The sequence below is a fragment of the Maylandia zebra genome, linkage group LG7 (assembly GCF_041146795.1).
Source record: "Maylandia zebra isolate NMK-2024a linkage group LG7, Mzebra_GT3a, whole genome shotgun sequence".
Classification (NCBI taxonomy): domain Eukaryota; kingdom Metazoa; phylum Chordata; class Actinopteri; order Cichliformes; family Cichlidae; genus Maylandia; species Maylandia zebra.
Genome location: NC_135173.1, coordinates 53,409,235 through 53,429,160, shown reverse-complemented (window position 1 = coordinate 53,429,160; position 19,926 = coordinate 53,409,235). Strand labels below are relative to the sequence as shown.

At 41.0% G+C, this 19,926-nt stretch overlaps 1 protein-coding gene across 8 annotated transcripts in view; it reads right to left on the bottom strand.

Annotated features, from left to right (window-relative positions):
* The window catches only part of LOC101473317 (disabled homolog 2-interacting protein), a 165,659-nt gene that overhangs the window by 80,280 nt on the left and 65,453 nt on the right, over window positions 1–19,926 (bottom strand). For 6 of the 8 annotated variants that reach the window (XM_004549828.5, XM_004549833.4, XM_076886663.1 and 3 more), the window contains exons 2-3: window positions 19,581–19,699; window positions 11,490–11,608 (exon numbers count right to left, since the gene is read on the bottom strand). In XM_004549828.5, coding sequence (XP_004549885.3) covers window positions 11,490–11,608; window positions 19,581–19,664 — 203 coding nt within the window. In that variant the 5' untranslated portion in view covers window positions 19,665–19,699. The remainder of the gene's footprint in view (window positions 1–11,489; window positions 11,609–19,580; window positions 19,700–19,926) is intronic. The other 2 variants (XM_076886665.1, XM_012918822.3) reach the window with 1 other exon arrangement.

The window sequence follows — 19,926 nt, the reverse complement described above, 5'->3', positions numbered from 1 at the left end:
AGTGCGTGTGCGTGTGTGTAATAATACATTTATGTAAAGGGCGTGACTGGATTTCATGAGATCTAAGATACACACTCTTGCACAGACACGCACACCTGTTTGAGTAATTAATGAGTCATACAATATATAAATGACCCTGAAATACACCGGCCAGTGACATCTAACATGATGCAATGAGGAGAAAAGCAGCAGATAGGGCAGAGAGAGTCAGAAAAGAGGGACATGACATTGCATTCTGTTCAACCTTGAGGTCTAACAATGGTGCATTTGATGAAATTGATGTAAGTGCATTTGTATTTATTTAGTTTTTAATTTGGTGGCTTTTATTGGCACATATTTTGTACATTTCTGCCACCAACTGTTTACCAGGGAAACAGAAAAAAACAAAACAAAACACCAAGACCGATAAAACCAAGCATAGCCTGTTGACTTATTAAATAATGACTTAATCTCAAAGAAGCATTCTTTGTATAATGTAGAAGATCTTAACGGATAAAAAAAACCCCCAAACATATCTGATAATATCAACCGCGTGATCCAAGCAAGGCACTCTGCCGTTACTAGAAACTTTAAAAGCCCACACATCGCAGTTGGTTTGATATTCATCAGCGTGTCCAGGGAAGGTCAGTGTGAATCAGATGGTGGAGCAGCCACTACAGCAGTAAGGGTCAGATAATCTGTGATACAAGAAGAGCATTCGGGGCCATTCAGAGCAGCGGAGAGCAACAAGAGGCATACAAGGGCGTGGTAAGGTCAGTGCAATAAATTGTATCATTTGCAGCTGTACAGATAACAGCCTGAAATAGAGAGCCGCTGGACAAAAATTGGTGCAGATTGAGAAATGAGTACATAATATTGATTCAGCAGATATATCTGATAATAAGTGTGCACTCAAGTCCAAAGCTAGTGATGCACTTTCCACAGCTAGGGTCAGACTGACATAAATTTTGTTAGAGAGTGTGCACAATACCCTAATGCAGACACCCATGAGCTTTGCAGCCACAGAAACACCAAACTAGCAGGAGAGGAGATGCTACATAGGCATAATTTGGCTTTATCAAAAAGGCAAAGACGACTGAATGTTTATTAAATTAGAAGGGGAAATTGCCCAGACTGTGGAAAAACAAGCGTAGGACTTCCTTAAAATGCTCTTTTCAATACTAACCAAATGTACAGGTTGAACTGTCGCTATGGAAGAAAATCCATATTTATCTATTGTCACTCACACATACAAAGCTAGTACTCCAAAGCTGTTTGTACATCTCTTGTCCACAACAGTAACAGAATCCCAAAAGCAATTATTTTCCACAAACAGCTGGATCAGGTGACCCTGAATACTCCCTTAGTAATGGTGAAATACGTCTAGATGGCTGGGGGCTTCCTATTATGCACTGAGCCTTCAGTTCACTCACTTCTTTTCACTCACTATATGTTTATACATCACTCTGCATTTCATTATTAATACACTAATACTTTATTCCACAGTGTGTCTTTTGTTCCGTCTTCCTCCCCTCACCCTCAGCTGGTCGTGGCAGAAGGCTGCCCTTCCCTGTGCCTGGTTATGCTAGAGGTTTCTTCCTGTCAAAATGGAAGCTTTTCCTTCCCACTTTTGCCAAGTGCTTGCCCACAGGGGACTGTCTGATTGTTGGGGGGTTATTGTAGGGTCTTTAACTTATAATATAAAGTGCCTTTAGCTGACTGATGCTGTGAACTTGCGCTAAATTTAATAAAACTGAACTGAAATTGCTTTCTCGTTTCATTTTATTGGTACACTGTTTAGCATTTTCATCAAAACAAGTGTTTGAAATGCATGTTTTTCCCTATTCCTGCGTGAGTTTCCTGCACAGTCCAAAGAAATACATGACGGGGGTCAATTGGTGATTCTGAATTGACCGTAGGTGTGAATGTGAATGAACTGGTTCCAGACCCCCTGCAGCCCTGGATTGGAAACTGCGTTGATTTTCAAAACTATGTTTATCTGAACACCAGGTTTTCCATCCCTTTCCCACAACTGATAGCAATTTGTGCACAGCATATTGCAATCTGCAGACGACACATTGCGCCTGACAACCCTTGAAAAATAACCCAATTATATGTTAGTGATAATCTGGTATAAGAATTTGTAAGCATAATGAAATACAGATGAACAAATATTCTTTAGGCAAAACAGATAACCTAGAAAAAAAAAAAACTGGTGCAAGCAGTGTCAGTGTGTGTGTGCACACATCGCTGTGCTTCTGTTTCGCTGAAGATAATGTTGTTCAGCGAGTGTCCACCTTCTGATTAACGCAGAAGAATATTTCATTTTCAAAGTCCAGCTGCTCCTCATCTGCAGGTCTCTCTCCAGAGTCTGCCTCAGGCTACAATCCCTAACAATGTCATCACAGCTAACAACCCACACAGTGAAAATGTATGCGTGTGTTCGCATGATTCCGTGTCCGCTCCTCGCTGCAAATAGTAATAATTCATGGCTTGAGAAATATCATAGAAGATTATAAAATAATTACTTATACAGTGGCCAGAGAGCTTGCTTGATTCTGATTGGCTGTAGAGAGACCATGGCAACAGGGACAAAGCCAAAGCCTCCATTTACATTTTATTGCAACACTAAGAAACTGATGTTTAATAACTCTAATAAGCCAAATCAAATCACAGAAAGACGACCTTGCACAGAAATGAATGGACTCCTGAATTTGAAAGCTACCTTGCCAATGACCTGAATGACACACTGTGGGACTTTAATGCCACTTTCTGTTTAGCCAAAGCTCAGGAAGACTAAAACCTCTGAGACCTATTAATTGTTATTTAGCTGAATTCATGGTCGAAATTCAACATCCGAAATGTGATGTTCAAAGCTTAAACAAGACAGAAAAAAGTACACACCAGCCTCCACTAGCCCCGCATCTTTAACCCAGACTGTAAACTCATTAGAAATTCTCCTGGCCTCTCAATACACTTCTTGGCCTGGTCAGAAACGTTGAGTTTGACATTGAAATATATCTGGCTCAGCATGGTAGGGAGGGCAAGCTTGAACTAACCATGGCATCTTATATCATCCACAGAGATGATGATGGGGTTGAACATGTAAGACTGATGCACAATCCACAAACTGAGCACCACAAAGACCTGGATACCCCACACAAAGTAAACTGAGTGGTTTCATATTTTTGATGGTTTTCATATCATATGTCTATTTAAATAAAGGTTTATCAGATAACTACAGTAATAGGTGCACTGTGGCCTACAATGTGTGGTCCAGCAAGGAGCCAATCACAGCTCACTTACCAGGGAACGTGCTTTAAGCAATCAGCAAAGACATTAATAAACATAATGTCTTAATGTGTCCTGCGCAAATCTCTGAAGAACCACTGTAGGTCGGCAACAGTGGTCAGATGATGTGGGTGACAAGCCACCGATGCAAAGGCAGCCTGCAGGCTTACTGAGCTGTGACCGTGCAGGAGAGCAGATGAGGAGAGAGCCACGTTTTGTCATCTTCCAACGTCCCGACGACGTGGATAACGAACAATGCTTCGACAAGAGTTGCCCATTATGGCCAGTCTGCAGCTGTCAAACACCCTCCTTCAAAAAAAAGCTTCTTTGCTGGAGTCGCTAATATATCTCTGTTGAACTTCACAATAAACGGACGCGTTAAGACGAAGATTAAAAAGTCAAATACAGGAATGCACCAATATAACGGATCCTGGACTTCCTTACACAGAGACACTAGACTCTCAAAGTAGACAGCATCCAAAACCATAAAGGTGAGTACAGAATCAGTCCATTATTGTTCACAACGCTGACACAACAACTACATTAGAAAGTTTCCCGATAATATTACCGTTGTATGCCACATAAGCAGTCAAGATGAGTCAGCACACAGGAGAGCGGTGAAGGAATTGACATGTCAAACACACATCCTCACCCTTAACACAAAGCAAACCAAGGCTCTAGACTTCTGGCGAGTCAGTTCCGGCCATCACCCTTGCAAATTTCTTTCAATAATTTTGCATGTTATTCATTTGACACCATCACATTTTACCCTCGATCCATGATTTAAACCATGATTTTTATTACAGACTTACACCTGCTTATTGTTACCATGCTTTTCTGCACTGTGCATGCCTTTTTTAGTGGCGCTGCATGCAAAATGCTATTTCCTTTTCATGTAATTGCATCTAATGTAATAATGGTCACACATTAGCGTTAGCCGATACCGGCCTATCTGCAAATAAGTTCAGGGCGGAAAGGCGGTGGTTAATATGTTGTGTGACATCACTTTCACGCTGTATAAATGGTGCAAGTATTAAACAGTAATATCGCTTTATTTTCCTGGAGCAACACAAGTAATACAAACAAAACAGCACACAAACTGGTATCAGCCCAGAATATATCAATGCATGCATCCAGTGTCAAACTGTAAGAAACTTGTGAACGGACTAAAGAAAAAGAAAAACCTCCAAACTAGGGGTTCATCTTCTTTACTTGAGTAAATAATCATCATCCAAGAGTATTAGTCAAACCCTTAGCCGTAACCATGAAAAACTACATTAAGGCTTGTTTAAATGTTTCCCCTCGATTGTCAAGTGACTACAGAATAAGTAGGAAAATGCCCGACTTATATTTTATCAGGAATTAAGAGATGAAGTAAAGGGCGAAACAAAGTAAAGGCCATTAATTCCTGATACCGGACGTGTCTAAGAGTGTTATCCCTTACTTAAGAAGTGAGCCCCTTTGATACCATGTTTCTTTAGCTCTCCTACCATATAGGGGCACAGCAGTGGTCAGTGTTGGAGATGTTCAATGAATACTAAAAATGCTTGCAGCCTCTCCAAACATTCAAGTCTAAACATATGCACGCCAAGGAGCTTTCAGGCTATAGATTCCCCCCCTCCTCCTCCTCCTCCTCGCTCTCTCTTCAGTCCATCTCTCCCACATCTCATCATCTCTTTTCTCTCTCCTGCCAGTTCCCAAGCCTGTCTTCTTACGCAGTCTCCCCCGTGGGGAGGGAGCTCTCAGGCTGACAGGGAGTGTCACCGACTCCTCTCACAGCACATTACTCTCTCATTCCGCGTCCCTTCTCATCCTTTTTCCCCTATTTTTCACACAAGCACAAAGGCGCACGCGCACACATATGCTATGATATCCATCGCCTGCCCAAATAACATCTTAGAAGAGTGTAAGTACCAGAGAAGCATTTCCCCCTTTTCCCACTACATGCTGGTATGTGTGTGCTTGGCTCGGAGGTGCACCATTACACAGCAGTCAATGTGTGCACTTGCAGTTGAGGTCTGCGTATTTCTGTGTTAAGTCAGGTAAGATAAGACACCTCCTGGACATTCCAATTTCCTGTCCCATATTTACCTCCTTTGCTGAGCGCTTTATCAGTGAAACACATAAACGCTGATAGGTTAGGCAACCTTGCTGCTGTTTGAAGAATGGAGGGAAAAAGCTGGGGAGATGGGGGGTGAACTGAACAGTGATGAGGCTGAAATGGATAGAAGAGATGGAGAATAGAAACACAGAAGTTATAAAAAAAAAAAAAAAAGAAGAAAAAAGAATGTATAAGTGGTAAGAGAATGAGAAAAGACAGCGGGACAAAGGAGGTTAGCTCATTTTGTCTGACTGCAGCAAAGAGAACAGTTTGCCGTGTTCCGCACTGAACAATCACTAGTGTCCCCTTGTGATAGTTTGACAGTAATGTTAATGCCTCATTAAAAGCACGAAGAGAGGAAGCCACTCCGCTCCCAGTTTTGAAATGGAAAGCAATAGAACATCTCTTCAAACGCAGCACCTCCATTAATTAAACCCCACAGATGGACATCCTGGCTTATTCCCAGGCACACAAAAGATATGTACTGGGAGTGATAACTGTTAGTCATGCATGCATTAAAAAAAGTCCAGAGTGAGACGAGGGTGTGATTACAGGTCAGCTCAGCTTGGTGTGGAATACTAATTGACACCGTGAGGCAGGGGGGCAAATATTTGCCAAGTGGCTGAACTTCTGAGGAAACTGTGACGAACTGGCCATTATCACAGCTAGAAGCAAAACAATATTACATGTGTAGCGCTGTGGGGTAGAAATCCAAATATAGATATGTGCTGTATAGGCAAGGACTGATGGAAATGCATGCAGGAAATTGTGATGGGCAGGGTAGGGCTGTCAAAAAATGATCACATTCATGTTCCTCTTATGAGTTTATTAATACACGACATTGAAACTGTTTTTAAGGAACTACTTTAATCAGTTCTATAAATAAAGCTATCAAATGCAGACTTGTACTGACTGTAACTATCTATGTCTATTTTTTAGAAGAAAAAAGAAAGCAACAGCAAATGCGATGTGTGTTATAAGGCAGAAAGTACATAGCCTGAGCTTGTCATCAAGGTGTTTACTTGCGAGCCTTGTGACTTGTTTCAGGGAATAGGTATAATTTTGCTCCTACAGACAGTGTTAATCATCACTTGCATAGTTTATTGAAAGCTGATCTTTAAGGGTGATATTTTCCCATCATTCTGCCAGCATCCAGAAAGACTAGCGTTTGACCCTGTATTTCAGCAGTGCGGCTCCCATTTGGGACCCCTGGATTAGCTAAAGTACGAGCGCGCGCTCACGTCTTGTTACTTTGTTTATTTTATTTTATTTTATTTTATTTTTTTTGGCCTGTCCCGTTTGGCTCTTTTGCCATCAGAATTGTTGTCTAAAGGCAAAGAAAGATGCCCAACGGATTTACTTTACCAAACTGACCATCCCAGCCTTGCCGTAATGGTCCATTTGATTCACCTTTTATTGTTTATTTTATTTTCACTTACTGAATACGGGACAGACTTGACTGGGGGAAAGAAGGGGAGAAAGAAAGAGGGAAAGAGAAACAGCTGAGAAGAGGGACGGGGGAGAAGGGCAAAAGACAAAAACCAACAGAACGGGCAGAGAAAAAAAAAATGCATATATCAATCACCTGGGTCACCTGCTGAGAAAGAAAAAAGAAAGCAAGCAGAAGAGAACAAGAGTAATAGAATAAACAACATCACAATGATATATGGGAATATGACAGTAAATACTAAATGTTAAACATTATTGTGCAGCACATAAGATCAACAGAACACAGTGTGCTTTGAGGTAGGAGCCAAAAAGGGTGTAGTTTGTGGGTGTGATCACCCGTGTGTACACCTGTGAGCATGGACGCGCTTGTTTTTTGTTTTTTAAAAGGTTCCTTCATGTAATAATCTGCTAGAGGGTGTGGGGGGGCCACAGCCCCGTCCTCCAGGGCGTGAAGCAGGTGTGGAGGAGATCAAAACTCCAGACATCCAGAGGCCCCCAGAACACAAGAGACCAAGGAAGACCAACAGAGGGGCAGCTGCGCCACTGTCCCGGAAAGAGCTGAGGAGAGTCCCAGATGAGGGCTCACTCAGCAGCCGCGGAGCAGAAGCCAGGGGGAGTTGCAGTGACGCGCCCGTGAGCTCCGCCGGCAGCCAGCTGCGCCTGAGTGGCCTCTCGGCCTGGGGCACCCCACCTCCGAAGTGGCCCGAGCAAGCCCCAGGCTCCAGGCCCCGATAAGCGGCCGCCAAGGAGTGAGCCGGTGTGTACCTGGACGCCCATCCCCGGACACAAAGAACCACCAACGCACCGATGTCTGAGGGGGTCCGCCACTGGCAGGGGAAGAGTTATGTTGTCCAAAAACTGATCAATTTCTTTTTTAGATGGGTTTATTTGTGGTGAATACAACGTTTTATAGAAATCCCTGAAAATGTTGTTTATTTGTATCGGTTCATATAATGTGTTCCCAGATGAATCTTGAACAGCACATATAGTTGTTTTTTCTTTATTTATTTTTAGCTGGTTTGCTAGAAATTGACCGGATTTATTACCATGTTCATAATTTTGTAGGCGTAGTCTTTGTACTAAGAATTTTGTTTTTTTTATCAATTATCTCATTTAATTCTAGTTTTGTTTTGCGTATTTTGTTCAATGTTTCCTGATCTTGGTGGGACGCGTAGGCTTCTTCTAGTGATTTGATGTTTTTTTCTAATTCCTGAATATTTTTGTTTTCTTTTTTCTTTTTATGTGATGAGAAAGAAATTATTTTACCTCTCATCACAGCTTTCCCTGCTTCCCATAGAACAGAAGCTGATGTTTCGGGAGTTACTTTGTTTATTTATTACAGCTTTTAACATTTAAGGTTGTTGTGACTGTGTGACTCGTGGTGTTCTCTGTGGTAACATGAAAGGGTTTCCTCAGAGACAGTCGATGTCTCTTTAATCTGACTTTCATACCAAAGTAATAGCGCAAGATTGGTCCTCGGGCCTCGGGGGTTGCCGAGTGTTGGAAGTGTCAAAAAACCGACACTTCCTCGAGTGGCCACATGAGGCTGGTTTTAAAAGCAAGTCAGCCCCCCTTAAGCGTAGTTTATGGTCTTGCAGATGTGTCTGCGTGCATGTTTCCCTGTGGATCACCCCGGCTGTGTGTCGCTAGAAGTGGATGAAGTATGGGTGTTCAGAATGCTGACTCGAGTACGGAAGCGAGCAACAACACAGTTCTCTGAGAACGGTAGAACCGCAAACAAAAGCTTCAAAGACCTAAAACCACGACATAAAAAGCACAGACAGTACTTACAGTGGACACCCTGTTTCACTTCAACTCTTTGTATGTTATAACTTCACTCTTCTCTGCGGCTGGCTGACGGACAAGCAAGAGTACTCGACTCAGGGTTGTACAGTAACACATAGAGCAGGGCGATATGGCCAAAAAAATTTAGCACGATATATATTTGAAAATTTGCGATAACGATATAACCGACGATATAATTGATGCGAGACAAAATACAACTCCACAACATTACTAGCGCAAAAAGACAACCTTCCATTTATTTTCACTTAAACAAGAAGCTGGTTTTTATGTACATTAAAGCTTTATAAAAATTTAACAGTGCAAATGCAAATTCCTTGCTGAAAGTTTAACCAAAAGGCATTTCCAGTAGAAATGGGCTGACATATCCTGAACATAACCATGTATAATATCCATCCATCCATCCATCTTCATCCGCTTTATCCGAGGCCGGGTCGCGGGGGCAGCAGCCTAAGCAAAGAGGCCCAGACCTCCCTCTCCCCAGCCACCTCCTCCAGCTTATCCGGTGGTATAATATCCACTGAAGTTAAAAAGAGGTGCTTTGCAACATTAAACTGCAGTGTGCAGTGCGTATTTTTCGGACCATAAGGTGCACGGGATTATAAGGCACATTAAGTGAAACAAAGCAGTCAGATAAATCAAACTTTATTAAACTCATTCTTCTTGCTTCCTCCACTTCTGTACCATTGATTCATTAATGTTGAATTCTCTGGCAGCTGCTCTATTCCCATGTTGTTGCAGTATATTAATGACTAACCTCGTATTGTGGATGGATTATCTCAGTTGTTCTCCTGACTGAAGTTTGGTCCGTTTACAGCATCCTGCCATGTGATTGCATTTGTCTCTAACCATGAGGAACCTTCACGTTAACTTTTATAAGTGGAAAAGTGTTAGTGTTCGTCCTCCAGCTTCACTGTTTATGTTATGCTAACATAGCTGTGTCGCTAGCGATCACGTAGCACATCATTATATACCAGCAGCTAGCCCAACTTCAGTAACCCTACAAACGTCACTGCTGTTTAGTTTCCTGTCTTCATTTATGTTGGAAGTGATAGCAGAGCTGTACGTTTGAATTTTTTCAGAAATCTCTCAGTCAGAACATGCTATATCATGCTTAGGTAACTAGCGAAACTAGCGAGCTAACTTCCGCTAGCTTCCTGCTAACTTCTAACGCCGTTAAATGTAATAACTTTAACTTCCAGGCATCCATGAAAACAAAACTTTATAGTTACACCTGGTTAAGCAGCAATGCTGATCGTTTTATTAAAGATGAAAGAATTTAGACAGTTTTTAAACTCTCAGTGATGATGCAGTGTTGTTTGACCTGAAGCATACAGCGTTTAGGACCCAGATTACTCCCAGATTTAAGAGCATCTTAGTCCGACAAATATGACAATAACGACGGCTGCTTGCATGTTCTGCAAAAAAATGTGCTTTGTCGTGTATCTGACGGACAAACACCAAACCAGTTCCACATCACGGAAGTTGCACCATTTTTACAAATCAATTCTGGTTCATCTGTTTCACTCAACAATCGGCCATGTGCGTATGAAAACAAAGGCACTGCGCATGCGCGTTTTACTCCCATTCTATCGCGATATTTCATTTTCCTATCGTTGCCTAACATTATACCGGTATTACCGTGAACGGTATAATATGGCCCAGCCCTAGTAACACATACTGTCTCCATCTGATCACAGTGTACATATGCAAACATGCAAACAGGCCATCTTAATTTGTATTAATTTCATTGACAAATTTTCCTGATAGTTTTTGTCAAGAACCTTTTTTTCTTTACTTTTTGACAAAAAGACAACGCATTTGCTATACAATCATGAAATGTACTGACACTTTCGTCAAAAAATAAAAACAAGATAAAATGTTCTAATGAGATGAGAGCCAATCAGAAATTTTTTTTTTTAAAAAGTCAAGATGAGCTTGGAAGTAATGTTCTTGCATTAGAGACGCACACATTTAATCTGCTCTCTGGAAATGGTAAAACTTTTTCTTTGAAAAAAATGGTACAAGTATATCCCATATTCCACTGTTTCTCTTGAAAACTGGCAAAATGTCAACACTTTGGAGGAAGAGAAAAGTAGATACATTTTGCATTTGATGTCAAGGAAAAAAAGTTTTATAAACCGTGAGTAGCAATTCTCATGGGCTACAACACAACAGACTTGGTCAACTAAAATAAGTAGGGTAAGTCAATGTTTTATTTAGTCTACTGTAATCTTATGATGTTTAGCTGACGAAAACTAGACTAAACTGACAGTATTACGTTTAAATTTATACAAAAATGATATTTTAGTCAAAAGAATACATCTGAAAACTAAATCAAAGTACACAGCCTGGTGACAAAAAATGATTTTGGTCACTGCAGCCAATTTTCTCATTTAGAACAACTGTACACATGGTGAATTATTTAGTAAGCCACTTGTTCAAACTGTTAAGTGTACTCACAGCCACACTCATTTGGTTTTTTGTCAACAACAATGTTGCACATGCCTAGGCCTTGCTGCAAAACCAAACAAACATATATATTATTTCAGCACAAGCTCTGACATGAATTACAGACATAACTTTAAATCCACAGCTCTACTCTGAGCCAAACATATTACTGCACGCTATGACATGACATGAGAATGGAAGGGGGAACAAACAGAAAAAGAGCACGACATATAGGGAGCGACAGACTGATTGTGGAATTCCCTTTTTTTTAAAAATTATTATTATTTGTCAGTACACCGACATTGCAATTCAATATGTCAACAGTGACCTAAATAACCTGCCGTCGGCCAAAGGATGGCACGAGAGCTGATATGCGAAGAAGCAGAGGGTGCAGGAATGATAACCAAACAATTACCTGTCATTGTCAACGCTCCTGAAGCCAGGAAGGATGTGTCTGAAGCTGGAATTGCGGTCAAGTTTGGGTTGACTCTTGGTGCGCTTAATGGAGCCCTTCAGCCGTCGACTTAGAAAGCCCTGATGCAGAGAAAGACAGTCATAAGACAGCGTCACTGCTTAACTTGGCAGTAAGACACAACATATTAATACCAGGATTTAAGCACCGCATCCTAAATTCAAGAAGAGAGCAAGTGCTCTGGATAGTTAAAGGGTAATAAATGGGTACAGATATCATATCAAAGCTAGAAAAAAAGGCTCATGCTAGAAAAGAAAAGTCCGTACAAGGTTAGACGCACAAAGCATTTCCCCAGCACACAGAGACAAAACTACCAGCATATTGTCACAAAAAGAAGCTCGACTAAAAGAACATTGTCACACACACACAAAAATAAGGCTGATCATATGCATGAAGAAATTAGTTTTTCCCCACATCACTAATTATGTATTTGTGACAAATCTTGCGACGTGCCCCCCCCCCCCCCCCCCTGCAGTGTTTCTATTGATGCACCCTTTTATTGGTTTTCTCATTCTTCTTTGTCTGAGTTGTTTGCTTCTTCTAACATCTGCAATCGCACTCCCCCAAGCGCCTCACCATCTCCATGGCAACTGTTGGCTGGCATTAAAAGCGAGGGAATAATGAGACGTGGTGCATAAACAGTATGATGTTGCAAGTTTGGAGAGACCAAAAAAACAAACAAAAAACCTGATTGTTTTATCACCTTTTTGTTTTTAAAGACTTAACTGCGAAGAAACATTATTATAGACCAAGAAAACAAAAAAGGACTCGTAATTAAGAGGGTGTATATGGCATCTTTGGGTGAAAGCACAAAGATGAGGGAATTTTAAAGTACGCCTGTGTGTAGGAAAAAGTAGTAAACTGGTTAGTGGTTAAACTGATCAGGTGTTCAGGCAGCTGTTTAATAGGCTCAATATCCACTGAGCAGCTTTAAGAAACAAAGTAGTTCAAAAAACCAAATACCTACAGTGATTTATCTTCATATTCTTATACAAGCTAGAGGCTAAAGGACCTCCCTGCTTCCCATTCACGCCATTAACACACCTGTATAATTACCACCTACAGTGTGAACAGGTCGCCCCAGGCAACAGCGGAATAGGGATAATTAGAGTGACTTCCAGACAGTCTGCCAGCTGATCACAGAGGAGCCCCGGCATCCTGATGAAGAACACCTGTCATCCAGGAGGCACTCTGGCCTACGAACAAAGACTTGCTAATGACAACATATTTAAGCTCACGCCAGTCATAAGAATGTTTGTGTATCATTAGCCGGCGTGTGGTATCCAGCGTCGCGTGGGATAGCCGTGTTTTTTTCAAGGCTGAAGTTAGACAGGGAAGTACGGTGACAGCACTACTGCTACTGTACTGTCAGCAGAATGCTGAGGGGAAAGTTTGTACTTTAAACAGCCATGTATTGAGTATTGAGTATTCACACAGAAGAACAGTTCTTTTTGAGTGTGCTGTTGGTGCACACTTACCATCCCACAACACAATGCTCAAAGGAAATGGAGGAGCTACTCTCAGCTGCATCTGAATTTCTAGATGGTAGCGAAACAACTGGAGGAAGACGTTTGGAAAAAGGTAAATATGAAAGTGCACAGAATCGATTTTAACACCTCAAAGAACCTGATAGCAAACGAAAACAATAGCAAAATTCCCTATGTGGCTCTGGAGGTCCAGTGTTGTGCAAAAGACTCTATGTACCCCTCATTTCTTTGGATTTTGCTTCCAAGTAACCAGACTTTTTTGCAATTTTTTTTAAAGTGGTCTTGAGCAATAATTCTTCAGCTTCTCTCAAGGTCTTACAAAGTTTTTCTTTGGGAATTGGCTGCTGAAAATGAGTAAAAAAAACTCATTTTTACTCCACTCTTGATCCTAACTACTTTCAGAAGAATGTCAAACTACTTAACAAGCCTTAAAAAAGTCAAAGTATCTTCTTTGTTACTTTGCTACTAACAGTGACAGCAGCTAAAAACTGTCTTAGTATATGTGTGCAACATGTCCTTAAAAAATTTGAGGAAACAAATGAAAGACAAAGAAGAAGCGATGCCAATTTATACAAGAACTGGACTAAAAATCTGTGGCAGCACATGAAAATTTCCAGCTCTTTGCGATTATTCAAGTGGTTATAAAGTCTTATGTGGTTTAAAGCAAGACACAGGTAATGTGCACAGATATGGTACTGCTATATAAAGAATTATAAAGGCTGTGAGATCCACAATAAACAGATTACTGTGGGTTGGTTATGAAGTTCTGTTTTGTTTTTTCAAATTAACACCAGGATGAGGGCTCAAACAATTCAGAACAACTGTTTAATATTTATTCTGACTGTGCTATAATGACATTTTAATCGGTTTTGAATACTAAATAGCAACAATCAGATTGATTTTATTTTTTGTATGCAAGCCTTATATTAGCAATACCTGGCAACATATGTGCATAAGCCAACAAAGAGGTGGGCAGCAAATGGCTGACGATTGCTACCTGCCACCAATGAACTCTGCTCAGGGGCTATTAGCTAAATGAACGGTGCTTAGTCACTGCTGTTAGAGAGCGAGACACCTGATGCTTTTGACAGGGCTCCTTTTTCTCGATCTAATTCGCTCTCAGTCCCACTCTTGTATATTATTAGTTGTATAAATACATAATTCATTCATCCTGTCTGTGTATGTGAGTGCATGAGGTTTTATGTGGGCATGTGGTTAAATTAGCATAGGCGCCCATAGAAAACAATGACAAGTCAGACACTGTGCAGCTGGAATGCATTTAGCATCACGGTTACCGACATGACGAGAAGTCTCAAAGAAAAGCTAAACGATTTTGACCTTCTGACAACAAAGACGCACCTTTCTGCATTCCAACACACCGCCATTCACAAAACCATGCTTCTTCCTCGTAAGCCCTAGAGTGTACGTGTGTGAGGCGCTTGCTACTGTTGATATATTCACAGCTAACAAATTAAAATGCCCCCCTCCCTTCGATTTGCAGAAATAAGTCAGTGAATAGAAACACGTCCCTGAAGGCGAGGTGGATTGATTAGTGGCTGCTCATTTTGTTTTTACTTCTCCCCTTGCCCTGATAGATGGCCTCGGAAGAATGGAGCAGAAAGAAAAATAGAATCCAGAAGAGAAAAAAAAAAGACAGACACGTACAAAGCTATAATTTCTCTATTTCACCCTCCCCGGTGTACGCAGACACTGACGTGACATTAAAAGAGAAGACGGAAAAAGAAAAAGAAAAAAATCATAGAAAAGAAATACAAGACACCGCTCCATATATCAGTTAACCTGTCAAAGCCCTCGCAGAGCAATTAGAAAGGATACAGGTCATTAGAAGAGAATAACCTATTCTCCCCTCACACTATTTCCTCTCAAGAATGACTGATACCTATATTAACATTAGCTTATGAAGGGGTCAACGAAAAAATTTCAGCACGGAATTTGCCTTCAGCAACTCCAGAGAGCAAAGAAATAGGAGAAGATGAAGAAGCAGAAATAGAGGTTGGACCAGTCAAAAAATTGAGAAAGTGACAGCAAGTGTCTGCAGAAAAGGGATGAGCTACAGGAGCAGGATAAATGGGGAAAAAGTGGAGCACGATGTGGAGGTGGCAGAGCACGAGTTGATAGAAGAAGCAATAGAATGAAATTAAATGAGGGAGAAAGCAAAAGAATACCAAACGAGTGACAAGGTTGCTGGCGGATGGGGGCTAAAGCAGAGGAACAGCCGATGGGAGAGAGTCCAGCCGGCACTTGAAACGACAGATGCTCAAATAAGCTCGGTCCTCCCCGTGGTTAATAATCCTGGTGTTTGTCTGAACAAATGTTGGCAAACTATAGGACGCCAATTATCATACAGTAAGCAGAGATGGCTGACATCGCCGTTGGACGCTTGACCCATTCCCATTATATCTCGCTGTAGGTACTCAAAGGGAAAATGGCGAGCGACGCCAACAAAACAAAAACAAAACCTCACACCTTAATGAGAGGGCATACATCACGCCGTCACTCTGCCACGCGCCAAAGCAACTCGCTAATGAGAATACAATCTCCCGGCAGGCTCAGCTTAACGGTGTTTGACATCTTTACATTGATTCGCTTCTCGTTCAACAATGCTGCGGTTGGTCTTCATCAGCGTTACATGTTTTTCCCCTCTAAGGTCAGGCCCTTTGCAAATTCCTATTTACACAGAAACCTAAACGGAGGCTTTATAGTGTCGCACGTTAGTGTGAATTTCATTGAGCTCTTTAATCAATTCATACTGCCACGGTTCACAGCTAATGGGAAGGAGGGTAATAGAATATTCTGCTCATCGTGCTTGGTTTTTAACAACCTGTCTGTCCTTTATTGCACTAGGCCTCTGAAACTTAATGTCTGTCAAAAGAGTCCATCTATAATTAATACGATACTTGTTTACAGTGCAGCTCTGTACATGCCCGCTTGTGTGCGAGTATATAACAGGCCTGCATTCTTGATCGTAATCTCAGCCTGTCCAATTTCATTAAATCAGCACTAAGAGTTGTGTAATTGGGCTTTTTTCTTCTTGAAATTAAAGTAAATGCTTGCAACGAGTTAATGCTATTCCCTTGGCTTGGCAATTCCAGGCTCCCTTAATGGGGGCTGATAGAATCAGTGCCTGGACAATCAGCAGGGTGTTCCCTGCTTTCACGTCAACCTCTCTTGTCCTCCTCTAGAACAACCTGATGAAAACAAGAGACCTACCTGTCCAATTAGACCCCCTGCTATTATCTAAGAGGGAGAATGGAGTTAGCTCTTTATCCTATCTCTCCCTAAGTCAAATCAATCCACTCAGCTAGCGCAATCAGCGGGACGTGGACGTGAGAGACTTAGATAAGATTTATTTGTCTGCTCTTTAAAGCACTGCACATTAGAAAGTATCAAGTTGTAACTTTTACAGTCACATTTTGAACTACTATTCTTGGCTTGGCTTTGAAACATTTTTTTCTCGCCTGCTGGCGAGCAATTGTTTTAGAGAAGTTGTGCTTTTGCGTGTGCATGGATTCCACCATGCACGTGCAGATCGTGAATCCAGTCGCTGCAGAGTACATGACAAAAAAACATTTTGACAGATTTAGCTCAAGGCCTAGGAGGACTACTTTAGATGTCACCACAACTCTTTTCACTGTAGAAGAAAAGTGTGGGGTGGTTTGTTATTGCTAAAAAAAAGTAGAAGATGCAGGAGAATCACTGCCCGTCTTCTCGTTTGCGCTCCAACATTTGTGCGCGCACCATGTCTGTATCTTATCAGTCCATCCATTCAATATTCAGTTTCAATTCAAAGGGCTCTATTAGCATGAAACTATCAATAACAATAATGTTAATATGCTGTTATGATTGATTTACTGATATTTTAATAGAGTCAGTCGAATATGAAGTTCCCACTTCGCCCTCTCAGAATCTGATGACTTTTTAAAAATAATATAAATATTAAATATTTAATAAAGCTAAGAAAAAAAATTACTTTCACAACTTCCTTTACTTGTTTTTCAGTCCTAGATACCTCCTTTCCCCCCACATTAGAAAGTATGAGTGCTCAAAAATGAAAAAAATAAATAAATAAAATAAAACACATCAAAAAGTCAAATTCTATTCATTACTAGCAAAAACCTGCAATACAGATGATTTTTGCTGTGACAGTTTTGCTCATGTATGAAAACACAGACGTTAATTTAACATGCTATTTTTTTTTATCTTCATTATATCACAATATATAATGAGATGGCAAAAATGGGTTTTCATAAAAATCTAACCAGTGAATGATAAAAAGCTAAATTTTCATTGTATAATACAAAATAATCAATTGCAGACACTGCTAGCGTTGTACAACGTTGCACATGTCACGTGCACGTAATGTCAGCAATGTACACATAATGTAGACGTACCGTTGCTGTTCATTTTCAGATGATCAACTTTTAAGTGTATATAGATTATAACTAGGTAGTTTATATCGTAGGTTTAATCCAGATTTTTTAACGTGCCTAAGATGAGTTGGGGAACACACATATGCTAGGACAATTACAGAAGATATATGCACTAAGATTTAAAATATGTGTGGTGCTGTGTACGCCATGGTTATTTACTGCCTCTTAGGTTGTGGTATATTTATGTATGCTTGGCATTAAGATACATCCTGTCTCTGTCTTTAAGGCATACCTGTACTTGTTACTAAGCTCTTTGAAACTGAGTTGAAGTTGACGGTGCTTTTCCAGTAAGTCCTGTTTTTGCAGGCATTAATCAGTAGGAAACAGACATCATCAGCATAAAACATGATCTTCCCTTTTCTATCTTGGAGGAAGAGGCCAAGACCAGCATACTGTCTACAGTGTGAACACAGCAAGGTTATCTTTATAATAATATGGTTGCACATTAATCTCAATTGCATCTATCTTCAGTGTAGAAGTATCTGTATGATCTGCTAGTCTGTGTGTTGGTAAAATCATCTTGTTTCCCTTCAGTAATTTAAGCTGAAAATATTGGTCACCAAAAATAATGGTCAAATGTTACTTATAAGATGTGCAGGTAAGAATGTTGCTGTGAGGGGAACTGTTGCTGTAATCCCGACAGACGCCAGAGGGGGGCAGTATAGGGAAAAGTGCAGGAGAGGGTTAAATGTTCCCTGAGGAAGCTTGTTTTCTTTACACAAAAAGTTACTGCTGCTCATCAATAAAACATCAGAAGCAAGTTAAGTGGTCATGTGACCAGCAGTGCTGCACTCCTCTACCCTTTTCCTTTGGAAAGTACAAAGGAGCTGCTGAGGAGATGCTTACCCAGTGTCTAGCCCATCCTACCTGAGCCTCTCTGTCTCCTCCAAGCTTTTACTTCTTCATTTGGTTCTTATATTGCTCACCGCAAGCTTTCAGTTCTCCTTTTCTTTTTTACATTTCGGGAAGTCCGGTTACAGTGGTAGCATATACAATCGTAATTAAAAGGTCAGAAAACGAGCGCACACACACACACACACACACACACACACACACGTCCCAATACCATTTCCATCTTTTTATAAGGGCAGATTAGAGTTTTGCCATCTCTAGGTTGGCAAACTGTGATCGTCTTATATGAGTAACAGACTTTATTGTCACTCTGCAGGTGGTCCAGCACTAGTGGGTCTAGTGGGTCTACTGTTTATTGTTATTACATTGACTGTGGGCTTTTATTAGAGCACTAGAGTCATTTGAGTGCAGAATATTGCTGATGGTGGGGGAAAAGAAGGAAATGAAAGAAAGCAAATATATAATTTCTGGTTTCAGGAATGATGCAAGAGTGTGAAGCTCTTAACTAAGTCCACTGGTGTACCTGCAAAGGCTGATGGTTTATACAAAGCTAGAATATTCTTTATGAGAGACTAATTACTGAGCGTGTGTGGCTCTGCTGGCCTAACTTCGACTGTTTACAGTTCACCTCTGGGGCGACATCTCCCCGCTCATTATTTATTAATGGAAATGTGCGCTGCTAATTGCTAATTATCTTTAAATTGATGACTCATAGAGGATGCTTTTGCTTAATCAACTGGTTGTTTATCTGCTGAATTAAACATGGCAGAAAGCACAGCAGAATTATGCAACATGACAGGCAAAGCACTGCTCTGCATTTGTGTGCGCGCTTGACCGAGGAGAGGACAAGCGTGCTAGATGGCGGATGGATGCCGAGCACGAACAGGTGTGGGAGTATGTGCGTGCCTTAGCTCACTTGAACTATTCGAATGAGAATAAGAAATTTAATGAAGGTAAATCAAAATCAATGAGGGTTTGAGTGCTGAGTAGAAACCCAAATTGTGCAAATGTATTTGTGTTGCATAGACGCCAAACATCAAAGGCCCTGTTCCAAACACTTAAAGCAAATGAGTTTCAGATTGGCATCCTTCCATCTGGATGCCAGACGAGCCTTGAGAAAAAGGGGGAAAAGCAAACCTGTTCTATAAGAAACAGCCTGCTAAGGCACATCAAGGGGGAGAAAATGACAGTCAGAGAAGAAAACAAAGAAGAGGCAGAAAAAAGGAAAACAAAGACAAACTCACAGTACTCACGGTGACTCTGAAAGGCGTCGCAGCGGTGGATGTAGGCTCCATGGACGGTGTGCTCTTGTCCGAGGACCCCGGCATACTGCGGCGGCGTCCTGTCCTTTCTGGAGGAGACTCTGAACAGAGAGAAGATTTAACGTTTGGCCTTAGAATCGTAAAAACATCAATCCAATAAACTCACTAATCAGCACCTCCAAAGCCAACTAATTAACATGCTGTCCTGCACTTGCTTAAATCATTTATCAAATCATTTTATAGGAGCTGAACAGAGCTTTGGACAGAGACTAGACGGTTTCCCTTCAGTCTGCTAAGCTACATACATGGGGGTGGCATTGTTCTTCTT